Source organism: Monodon monoceros, unplaced genomic scaffold (genome assembly GCF_005190385.1).
Source record: "Monodon monoceros isolate NGI ecotype Baffin Bay Population unplaced genomic scaffold, NGI_Narwhal_1 Super_Scaffold_4, whole genome shotgun sequence".
Lineage (NCBI taxonomy): Eukaryota > Metazoa > Chordata > Mammalia > Artiodactyla > Monodontidae > Monodon > Monodon monoceros.
Genome location: NW_021703781.1, coordinates 22,436,163 through 22,448,362, shown reverse-complemented (window position 1 = coordinate 22,448,362; position 12,200 = coordinate 22,436,163). Strand labels below are relative to the sequence as shown.

At 35.9% G+C, this 12,200-nt stretch overlaps 1 protein-coding gene across 8 annotated transcripts in view; it reads left to right on the top strand.

Moving 5' to 3' along the window:
* The window catches only part of ASCC1 (activating signal cointegrator 1 complex subunit 1), a 102,086-nt gene that overhangs the window by 65,168 nt on the left and 24,718 nt on the right, over nucleotides 1–12,200 (top strand). For 5 of the 8 annotated variants that reach the window (XM_029201067.1, XM_029201065.1, XM_029201070.1 and 2 more), the window contains exon 9: nucleotides 2,707–2,792. The exons of 1 other annotated variant lie outside the window; for it this stretch is intronic. In XM_029201067.1, the coding sequence (XP_029056900.1) occupies nucleotides 2,707–2,792 (86 nt within the window). Of the gene's footprint in view, nucleotides 1–2,604; nucleotides 2,667–2,706; nucleotides 2,793–10,757; nucleotides 11,954–12,200 lie in introns of those variants that run through there. 2 more of the 8 variants (XR_003790544.1, XM_029201069.1) reach the window with 2 other exon arrangements.

Sequence of the window (12,200 nt, the reverse complement as noted above, 5' to 3'; positions counted from 1 at the left end):
TTCATATACCATATAATTCACCTATTTAAAGTATAGTGAGTAATGTAACCATTACCACAGTAAATTTTAGAACATTTTCATCACCCCAAAAAGAAACTCCATAGTTATTGGCAGTGACTCCCCATTTTCCCCTTACTCTTCAGTCCTTAGGCACCACCAGTCTAATTTTTGTCCAATGAATTTGCCTTTTTTGCATATTTCATATAAATAGAATCATGCAATGTGTGATCTTCTGTGACTGACTTCTTTCACTTAGCGTAATGTTTATAAGGTTCATCCATGTTATAGCATGTATCAAATGTCATTCCTTTTTATTACCAAACAATAATCCATTGTATGGACATAACACATTTTATTTATCCATTCATCAGCTGATGGACATTTCTGTTGTTTCCACTTTTTGGCTATTATGAATAATGCTGCTGTGAACATTTATGTATGTGTTTTTGTGTGGGCATATGTTTTCATTTCTATTAGGTATATACTTAAGTGTGAAATTGCTGCATCATGATATCAGTATGTTTAACTTTTTGAGGAACTGCCAGACTGTTTTCCAGAGTGGCTGCACCATTTTACATTCCCACAAGCAGTACAGTAGTTCCCCCTTATCTGCGGGAGATACGTTCCAAGATCCCCAGTGGATGCCTGAAACTACATACCACATTCTGTATTTTTCCTATGCATACATACCTATGATAAAGTTTAATTCATAAATTAGGTGCAGTAAGAGATTAACAACTAATAATAAAATAGAAGAATTAAACGATATACTGTAATTAAAAGTATGTGAGTGCTGTCTGTCTCTCTCAAAATTTTTTATTGTACAAATTTAGTGCCTTTTCCATTTTCACTAAGCACTTACCATGCACCGTGACTGTAACTTTTGCAGTTTTTGAGGTGTGACAGCAAAACTAGTACGAATCTCTTTCTCCTTCTTCCTAATTTCACGGATAGAAGATTTGTTCTTAATGTAGATATTAGCAAACCTCAGCATATGATCTTTTTCTTTCCTTATTAAGTCAAGAACTTTCACCATTTCACTTAAAGGAAGCGCTTTATGGCTTTCCTTTGGCATATCCGAATTGCTGGCATCATTATTCTTGCCTTTGGGGCCATTATTAAGTAAAATAAGGGTGACTTGAATACAAGCACTGCAATACCTTGACAGTCAATCTGATAACAGAGGGGGTGGGATACGCTGGACAAAGGGATGACACTTTCTGGGTGGGACAGATCACGCTACTCAGAATGGTGCACAATTCAAAACTTAGGAATTGTTTATTTCTGGAATTTTCCATTTAATATTTTTGGACCTCGGTTGACCATGAGTAACTGAAACCATGGAAAGCAAAACCATGAATAAGGGGGGACGACAGTATATGAGGGTCTCAATTTCTCTACATCTTTATCTACACTTGTTATTACTTTTTTATTATTGCCATCATTTGGGGTGTGAAGTGGTATCTCATTGTGACTTTGATTTACATTCCCCTTATGGCTAGTGCTACTTATAGATTTTGCACCTGTCATTAAACATTTTAATCTTCAGATTTCATTACTGCTTTTTTATTGACATTTACTTAGTATGAATTTACTTTAAATTTTCACATCTCCTTTTAACAAGGAACCTATTTTTAAGTTGTGAAATATGCATGGGATTGGGATCTTGGATTAAGAGAATAGTTCTCATTAGAAAAATAGTCCTGTAGTTACCCAGGTATAATTCCAGTGGGCTAGCTAAAATATATTATGTTCATGGAGTTAGCACTTTGGATGTATTTTATCAGTTCTGACGTGGTAATCTCCATACAATAAAAGAATCTCCATACAATAAAAGAATCTCCATACAATAAAAGAATATACTCAAAAGTAGAAATACAAATATTTTTGAGTGTCTGTTGATGGGCAGGAAAGGGTTGATATTTCAGAAAATATTCTGATAAATAATTTTTGAAGATGCTTTGAATTTTATATACTCTGGATTCTTCCCTGTCTTGTGTTTTTCTCTTGAAAAGGCTATAGAATACATTGTTTTGCTTTTACTTGCCAGTTATCCCTTTCCTTTGATATCCTTTTTTCTGCTGCATTTGAAGGACATCTTTTGGGATAAGCAAGCTAAATTAATGCGAGGAGTTAGAATACAGCTTTGATGAGGCTAAGGTCATAGATTTGCAAATTTCTGTGTAGAATGTCAGGATACCTTTGACTGCAACTGAAGAGGTTTTTCTCATTGGGGGGAGAGTCCTTAAATCAACCCAAAGCATAGTTGCCAGCATTTTTGACTAGTTAATGTGTGAACTTCTGTATATTTTTATGTATTTAGAAATGCATGCAGCTTATATAAAATCTTGGGGTTTTAGACTACAAGGAACCTTTGGAGATCACCTTGTCTTAACCTCTAACTTTGTAAATGAGGAACTGAGGTCCATAGAGGAGACATAAACTGCCTAAGAATATGGTTAGTTATGTAGTTTATATACAGTGAGTACTTGGACAGTGTTCAATGAATAAATATATATCAGTTGATGACAGAGCTGAGACTAGATGCTGGGTCTCTTGACTCATAGCCTGATGTATTTCCCTCCATATTATGTCACTTTCCAGGTAGTACATGAAGATCTTGCTAGTTGTCCCTGTAGAAGTCCAAGAGAAAACAGATACATAACCCAAGCTTCTCTTCTAACATTGTCTTTGGAATATTTACAGCTGAAGGCAGGTACAACCTCTACACAACAGATAGCAAATATGTCTTCAAGGAAAGAGAATCATTTGATGGCCGAAACATTTTGAAGGTCAGTATGAAGCAGAGTGAATTGGAAACCTTTGGCATGTGTCCTAAAATAAGGGAGGACAATAAGTGGTTCTCCTTTTAACAGTAATGTATATTTTTCTCATATTTCCCATGAGGATTATTGATTGAAAGGACTGTTAAAATTGTTTTTCATTGTCCTAAAAGAGAAATCTTTTTTGACTTGTTAAAAGGCTGTTGGTATCTCTTAGAGTACTTGAAACTGATGATTTAAGAAACAAGTATAGTGACTATTTGGATCCATAGGAATAAGTTGATTTTAACCTTGTGAGTCTTGCTCTGTATTTTAACTCTGGAGGACTGAGTGTGCATTTTTTTAAGTGAAAAAGAATAGTTTGTCTTGTTCTAGTAGATTTTTCTCTTCACCCACAAAGTCGCTCTCCAAAGTTCCTGTATAATCTATTTTTACTCAGGAACAGCCCATGTACTAAAAGCTCGGTGGTCCATTTCTGACTGTTGAGGATTTGCTTCTGAGCGTTAAATTAACCTATGAAATTCAAATAAAAGGGGTTCTTTAGGATTGCATTTATCTTTCTACCACAGACCACATTCTGTAACATCCACAGTTTATGCTCTCTCTATCAGGTTAACATACCATTATGCCTCTGTGCAAAGAGAAACATAAGTTGATACCAAAGGAGAGGTTTTTGATTCTTCATTTTACTTGTTCTATAATGATGTAGGTCATACATTTTCAAGGCCATGGGTGTTTTTTGGAGCTGGGAGGGAGAGTATGTATATAATAACTTCAGAATAAGCTCTAGCTTTAAAAATGTTTTTTCTTTTTCTTTCCTTCCTCCATTCCCTTATCACTTGACAGTTTTGTTGCCAAATGCCTAATATGACCTCATTGCATATAATTAATGACATCACTCTTCAGCAGCTGCAAGCTCCTCACTGCAGAGCCCAACAGAGCAATGACAGCATTCACTTAGGCAGGCATTCCTGCCTTGTGGGGAAGGGGCTTTGCAGGGCTTTGTTGATTCCTTCTTTTACTTGATACCTTTTCTCTCTTTGAGTAATTTTCTTGTCTTCAAAGTAGCTATTGTAGATTTGGTTTGAGTGGCAAGCTGCTAATGAATTCAGTTGCAGTTTACTTATTTTCCCAGGCCACAGCTTCATTGTATGAATCTTTCTCCTCCTCTAGCTCATTTCCTGGGGCTTTTTAAATAATAGCATTAATTACTTTACTTTTTTGTTATTGTTAATTTGATTAAGAAAAAAACTAGACGGATGGGGAAAGAAATCTGTTGGAATGACTCAAGCCAACTTGGTTCCTTTGAAATTAGAATTAAAGCCCAAAAGGTATGTTGATGCAAGTGGAGTGTGAGGTGCTTTAACATCTGTAAGAGGGAGGTAACAGCAGGGAGCCTGAGAAGTTGCTGTATGAACAGTATGGATCTCTCATTGAACATTTAATTTCTCTCATTCTGGAAAGTCAGTTTTCCATTTAAAGATGCTTGGCTTGGAAATCTTCCTAACCCACCCCAGTGATGACACGGCTGTAGCTCCCTCTAGTGTTGACAAAAGCTTGCTATAGTAGTTGTACCCTTACTGTTAAGGCCTAATTGGAATTTTAGAGCTGGGCCCAGCTAGGTACTTGGAAACTATTTAATCCAGTTCCTCATTTTACTCTCTAAGGGTGTGAGATCCAATATGGTTAAAATGTTTTGCCAAAGGTTAACGCTAGATAGTAGCAGAGTCTGAATCAGAACAAAAAGATTCAAAGCTTACAAGTTAGCAATGTCTCTACTCTCTTCCATAAAGATGCTCAGTGTTAAAAAAAAAAAAAAAAAAAAGATGCTCAGTGTTTAGGTAGAAATCAGTAGATTGAAACTGGGCCTATCTGAATTGTGAAAATATCTGACTAGACATAAATGTTGAGGCAGTGGGTGTGCCAGTTAGTCTAAAACTGGCTAATTAAGAATTAGACTTTTGAGTTGAATATAATACTAACACCAACAGAAATACTTATTGACTGTATACCATCTGTCAGACTATGTGCCCTATAGATAAAAGTCATTATGATACAGTCCTTACCTTCCAGGAGCTTCCTGTCTTTGAGAGATACAGCTGGTTAATAGGTAATTAGCATATAAAATGATGGGGGCAAATTATGAAATGGAGGGGAAGTACCTTTGAGCACAGGTAGTTGTAACAAAGTATCTTTTGATAGAATTTCCAATATATTACTTTTTTTTTGTAAACTTATTTATTTATTTTTGGCTGCATTGGGTTTCATTGTGGTACATGGGCTTCTCATTGAAGTGGCCTCTCTTGTTGTGCAGCACGGGCTCTAGGCGTGTGGGCTTCAGTAGTTGTGACACGTGGGCTCTAGAGCACAGCCTCAGTAGTCGTGGCACACAGGCTTAGTTGCTCTGCAGCATGTGGGATCTTCCCAGACCAGGGCTCAAACCCGTGTCCCCTGCATTGGCAGGTAGATTCTTAACCACTGTGCCACCAGGGAAGTCCCCCCAGTATATTACTTTTTAATCATTAGTTCCAGAAAATATAATCTTTCACTTACATTTAATCAAAGGAATTAACTTTTCTTTGAGAATAAAGATAAAATGTGGCATCCAACAACTAGCCCCCCAAACACACAAGCAGTAATAACTGTATTTATGAAGTAGCTATAGCAGCCCACTTTTTGGAATTACAAGACAAGTCTTTCTCAACTAGAACATTAGAACCCATGGCCCCTGAACCCCTTGCAAAAAAAAAAAAAGATTTAAAAAGCTGATGGATTATACATAGTTTTTGTACCAGATATAATTATTATGTTTAGAAAGGGAAAAAAATCACTTTCATTAACAAGATAGGAACTGACTTGGAATAAACAGAAAGGTTAACTGCATTGATTGTTAAGGATCCCAAGCATATGTGTACAGCATATTAACAGCTACATAGGTCAAGGATCAGGAATGCTGGTGATGGGAAGTAGCCTTGGAAAAAAATCAACTTCATCTGCTATTCAAAGAGAAACAAAACGAGAATGCAAGTCATTGCTCATTGCTGTAAGAATTTAATGAGTAACAGCCAATTGCTATTCTACTCCATGAAGAGAATTGGTCCTTTTGGCTTGGTGTAGTATTATGTGTTTCGGATGCCTTAATAAGAAAAAAAAACTCCGACTCTTGGAGGTAGAAGCCACATTCTTCTTTTGTATAGCTCTTTTGAGAGTTGTTGCAGCTATTATAGACTAGTATCTGGTTATCCCTAGTTAAAATAAGGATTTTCTTACCCTAAGAAAGACTTTGAAAGAAGAACTGACAACTAAAGAATCATTCCGTGTGTTTTTCAAACCAGAAAAGGAATATATTTAGTAGTAACATTTTTTTATGGAAGACTGACAGATAGCTCTGAAAGGAGGATATACAAGTGAAGAAGACCTAGGCCAAATTAATAGGATAGGGTCCTGTCAGAGGGTTTCCATTTCTCATCTAACAGATAGGAGCAAAGATGTAGTTTGTTTGTCTATAATGCAGTGATAAACTTGTAAATGGAGAAATCATGCTGATCTAAAGATGTAATGCAGGAAATAACTGCTCCCTCGCTAGCTAAAAGTAGAATGGTCATTAACTGCCAGTTTCTGGAGAGAGAAGTGGTCTTAATGGCAGTCTGTTTGGGGGACTTATGAAATGGTCTTATGCAATTGAATCAGTATTCCAAGACTGTGCTCTCAGCAGATTGAATAGGGGTCCAGTAGTAACTGTTTAAAACCATAGCTTCTAACTGCAAAGTGAAGAGGAGACATTAGAGCCCTAGGTTGTACTCACCAGAGATGATTTGGTACAAATAAAGGCACAATAATATATTTGGGAAGGAATAGACAGTACTATGGGTCCAAAATCAAAGGACACTGTGAAAGTGCCATTTCTTTAGATACTTAAAAATCCTGGAACAAAGTGATGCTGGGAAGACTGGACAGCTTCATGTAGAAGAATGAAATTAGAACACTCCCTAACACCATACACAAAAATAAACTCAAAATGGATTAAAGACCTAAATGTAAGGCCAGAAACTATAAAACTCTTAGAGGAAAACGTAGGAAGAACACTCTTTGACATAAATCACAGCAAGATCCTTTTTGACCCAACTCCTAGAGAAATGGAAATAAAAACAAAAATAAACAAATGGGACATAATGAAACTTAAAAGCTTTTGCACAGCAAAGGAAACCATAAACAAGACAAAAAGACAACCCTCAGAATGGGAGAAAATATTTGCAAATGAACCAACTGACAAAGGATTAATCTCCAAAATTTATAAGCAGCTTTTACAGCTCAATATCAAAAAAACAAACAATCCAATCCAAAGATGAGCAGAAGACCTAAATAGACATTTCTCCAAAGAAGATATACAGATTGCCAACAAACACATGAAAGGATGCTCAACATCACTAATCATTAGAGAAATGCAAGTCAAAACTACAATGAGGTATCACCTCACACCAGTCAGAATGGCCATCATCAAAAAATCTACGAACAATAAATGCTGGAGAGGGTGTGGAGAAAAGGGAACCCTCTTGCACTGTTGGTGGGAATGTAAATTTATACAGCCACTATGGAGAGCAGTATGGAGTTTCCTTAAAAAACTAGAAATAGAACTACCATACAACCCAGCAATCCCACTACTGGGCATATACCCCGAGAAAACCATAATTCAAAAAGAGTCATGTACCACAGTGTTCATTGCAGCTCTATTTACAATAGTCCGGACATGGAAGCAACCTAAGTGTCCATCGACAGATGAATGGTTAAAGAAGATGTGGCACATATATACAATGGAATATTACTCAGCCATAAAAAAGAAACGAAATTGAGATATTTGTAGTGAGGTGGATGGACCTAGAGTCTGTAATACAGAGTGAAGTAAGTCAGAAAGAGAAAAACAAATACTGTATGCTAACACATATATATGGAATCTAAAAAAAAAAAAAGGGTTCTGAAGAACCTAGGGGCAGGACAGGAATAAAGACGCAGACATAGAGAATGGACTTGAGGACACGGGGAGGGGGAAGGGTAAGCTGGACGAAGTGAGAGAGTGGCATGGACATATATACACTACCAAATGTAAAATAGATAGCTAGTGGAAAGCAGTCACATAGCACTGGGAGATCATCTTGGTGCTTTGTGACCACCTAGAGGGGTGGGATAAGGAGGGTGGGGGGGAGACGCAAGAGGGAGGGAATATGGGGATATATGTATATGCATAGCTGATTCACTTTGTTACACAGTAGAAATTAACACAACATTGTAAAGCAATTATACTGCAATAAAGATGCTAAAAAAAAATCCTGGAACATATAAAGCAAGTAAAAAAAGATGAATTTTTTTTTATATATAAGAATATTTAAATTTAGAGAAAGAGGGAATTGGCAGTATTTAACTATATTAATATTTAATAGTACTTTATCTGAAAATATGTTTTAAATCTAGCTAGGTACATTGAGGCTTTTCTTGAAAGATGTAAATGAGAGTAACTCAAGTATTTCATTCATTTTTGCTTTGCTCCATTGCTGCCTCTTAAAGTTCTTTAAAAGGACAGTTAGAATGAATGCATTTAAATGAGAGCTTTGTTTTCTTTACTTAGAGAAGTTTCTATAAAGGAAGCTGTTTAAAAATACATACTATTTATTCTCTTTGGTAAAAGTTCATAAAACATATGTGTACTTTTAAACAAATAATCATAAAGTGAACACTGTAACTACTACCAAGGTCAAAAAGCAGAATGTGCCTCACATGTCCTTCCCTGGCCAACTCTGTGGTCTATTTGTCCTAAGGTAACAAAGGCACAATTAAGTTCTTAAATACTCTTAGTGAAGAGGCTTGTTTTCAATGATTACTTGTTTCAGAGTATTAGAAGAATATTGAAAAGATGAATTTATTTTTTCAAGGGAAGAGAGATTAGATTGAGAACTCGGTAGTAATTTTTTTTAAAAAGATATTAATGACTACAGAGGAAGACTAGCATTTAGAAAGCATATTATTTCTAAGGAAGAAAATATTGTGTTTTTTATTATCCAATTCAGTATTAAGCCACGTTACATACTGTTCTTGAAAATTACTTCTTAGTCACATGGCTCTTCTTTAGAATTTTTTTTTTCAAAACTCACCTTTCGCAGAAAGCCTTTCCTTGAAAATCTATCACTAAATGTTCCATTGCACTATTATATCACTATGAATAACAACAAATTGAATGTAGAAAAAAGTTGCTATGTCTCATTACCACCATAGCTATGGTGTCATTTTTACTACCTGATATTTCTATGACTTGAAATTTTTTTTTTTTTTGGCCGCACTGCACGGCTTGCGGGATCTTAGTTCCCTGATCAGGGGATCGAACCTGGGCCCCGGCAGTGAAAGTGCCAAGTCCCAACCACTGGACTGCCAGGGAATTCCTGAAATTTTAATTTAAGTAAAATCACTAAGCAGGTGTCACTTTCTATTTAAGCTATTTATGCTTATACACTGTTGACATTTATTAACTTCACTTGGGCATACTAATATTTTGTAAGCGCTTTTATCCACAGCATTGGAAGCAATCACATCATTCTTGACAATCATGTAAAATAGGCAGCTTGTTAGAGGAGCAAATGTACAACTTTCTAGAGAATTTCACTTGGAAAATAAAAGCAAGATGTTGTGGAAAAGGCTTCTGTGAGAAGAGAGTTCATAGAAATAACATATATACTCATGTATATATTAATTAAGGATTGGAAGATAAAACTAAGGAAATCTCTGGCAAAGTGGAGAGAGAGAAAATATGAGGGGAAAATCTGACAAAGAGGATCCTCAGGCAGTGCAAAAATTAACTGTTAGGGTTCTAAAAGGAGAAAACAGACCTTGGAGTCTTGAACTTGGATGAAAGAGCCTCTGGACTGGTAGTGTTCCCAGGTACTTGGCAATAGTAAAGAAAAATCCTTTCTGGAAGAAACTTCTATCACCCTCTGCCTAAAAGTATTCTTCCAAGGAACTTTTGCCCCCAAAACAGCCAATACACAAAGATAACTAGGCATATGAGGAAACCACTCACCATAAGCAAACAGACATCCAGAACTCATAAAGACATGAAATACTAGAATTATCAGACTTAGGCTAAAACAACTTTTTTATCAGGTAATTGGGAACTATTGCAAAGAAAAAGTGATGTAGCAGTTTTGAAAAGAACCAAGTAGAAATGCTAGAACTGTAAAAATGCAATAACTGAACTTAAGAGCTCAGTGGATGGGGTTTAGCAGGAAGTTAGCAAATTAGATAGAGCTGCAGAGGGAAGTAGTGAAGTGGAAATTGTCACAAGAAATTATCCAACATGTTGCATGGGCAGAGGGGGAAGGTAAAAATTACAGATGAGAGAAAAAGAGACATATAGGATAGAGTGAGAAGATCTAATATACATTTAATCGGAGTCCCAGAAGAAGAGGGAAGAGAGAATGGGCCAGAGCTGATGAAAGACATCAACCTACAGATTAAAGAAGCCAAATGAATTCCAAACATTTTTGTTGAGTGAGCCTATATTGCACTTTTCTTTCCTACAACTTGTGAGTGAATCATGGACAACATGAACTAAACTACTTTAAAAAGGCCCCAGCACTTTTTAAAATGAATGTCTAGAGTTTGTTGGCAGTATCCACATTACAAAGAACAAAACACAGGAAATCAGTGAAAGAATGCTTTTCTTAAAGTAGGTTATAAAAAAAAAAGAAAGAAGGGAAAAAGGTATCCAGGAATTCTCTTTACTATTTTTGTAACTTTTCCAAAAGACTGAAACTACATCATTGTAAAAAATTATAAAAAATAAAAAATAAAAGAAGATGGAAGACAGACATGCTCTTGGGAGGGGAATAGGACACTAACCATTTGTTATGGTTGTGGGTTTTTTTTTTTAATAACCATCTTCCAGAAAAGTTTGTTGAAGTCTTGCCTATGTTTTGTTCCAACGTTTAGGATAGATGTAACTTCTGTTAATTCCTGATCTTACTACAAAATTTGGCCCATTTGATTTCAAGGGGTATAAGAATTTAAGGTAAGGAACAACTTCCTGATTAGGATGTTTCATATTGAGCAAGCTACTAATAAGGTAGCTGCATCTTTCACTAGAATGTTTTTTGTTTTGTTTTATTTAAGAAAATAGAGTCCATTTCTCTTTAAAGCCATTCTTCCCACCAACATCCTTTTCAAACTATTCCATTTAATTCCATGAAACCTATCTGTCAGCTCTGTCATTACACTGAAACCGCACTGTAAAAAGGCACCAGTAGCCCCCTTTTGTCCAGTGCCTTAACCTACTTTAATTTTTTCCCAGTAACCACATTGAGAGTTTTAAGCCCTTTTCTCTTTCAAATGTTCTCTTCTCTTGGCTTCAGTGGCAGTTTTTTCCTTTTTCTGGTTCTACTTTTTTTTTTTTTTAATTCACTGCCTTGTATGACTATTTCCTAAAGTTTTGTCCTTATCTCTCTATTTTTCTTTTACTGCAATCTTGTTCTATCCAAATCCTACTCATTCTTCAAAGTCCAGTACAGGTGTTACCTCCTCCATAATGGTAAGGACCATCCCAGTCTATGGCATGCTTTCACCTCTCAGTGCCTTCCCTCCTCTCCTTACTTTGTGCAGACACCATTCACATGCCTCTCAGCGCTTAGCAATGTCTTTTGTGCCTGGCAAGCATTCAGGAAGCTTTTTCTGGATTGGCTAACTAAAACTTTTTTCCATAGAAATCAGAAATCTGTAAATTTCCATAGACTCTTCCTTTGGCAGAAGAAAAGAAAAAGATTTTGATTGACAAAGGGGATATTTTTTGCCCCTTACTTGAAATTGTAACTCTCAGAGCAGGGTCCTGTAAGCTATGGTCTAAGGACCAAATTTGGCCTGTCCCCTGTTTTGTTGTATGGCCCTCAAACTACGAATGGTGTTTATATTTTTTTAATGGTTGAAAAAAATTAAGAATAATTTATGACATGTAAAAATTATATACAATTCAAATATCAGGGTCTCTAAATAAAATTTTATTGGAACACAGTTGTCCTCATTTGTTTATGCACTGATTGCTTTTGTGCCACAGTACCAAAGTTAAGTAGTTGTGACGAACAACGTATGACCACCTGACCCTTTATGGAAAATGTTTGCTGACCACTGTCTTAAAGGTTAGTGTTTAGTTCAATGTTTTAATTTCACCCAGTGCCCTTTCTGCTTTATGATTAGATATGATGCTTGTATTTAATAGACCTTCAAGATATATTATTTATGTCATAAATATTTAGTTAGCAGCAGTCAGTCCTATTGAATTTTCATTTACTTAACTCTTTTCTAGCAAATGTTTCTTTTTAAAAATTAGTTTACTAAATTCAAGAAAAGAGAGCCCCAAGTCAAATATACCTGTAACTCATACTC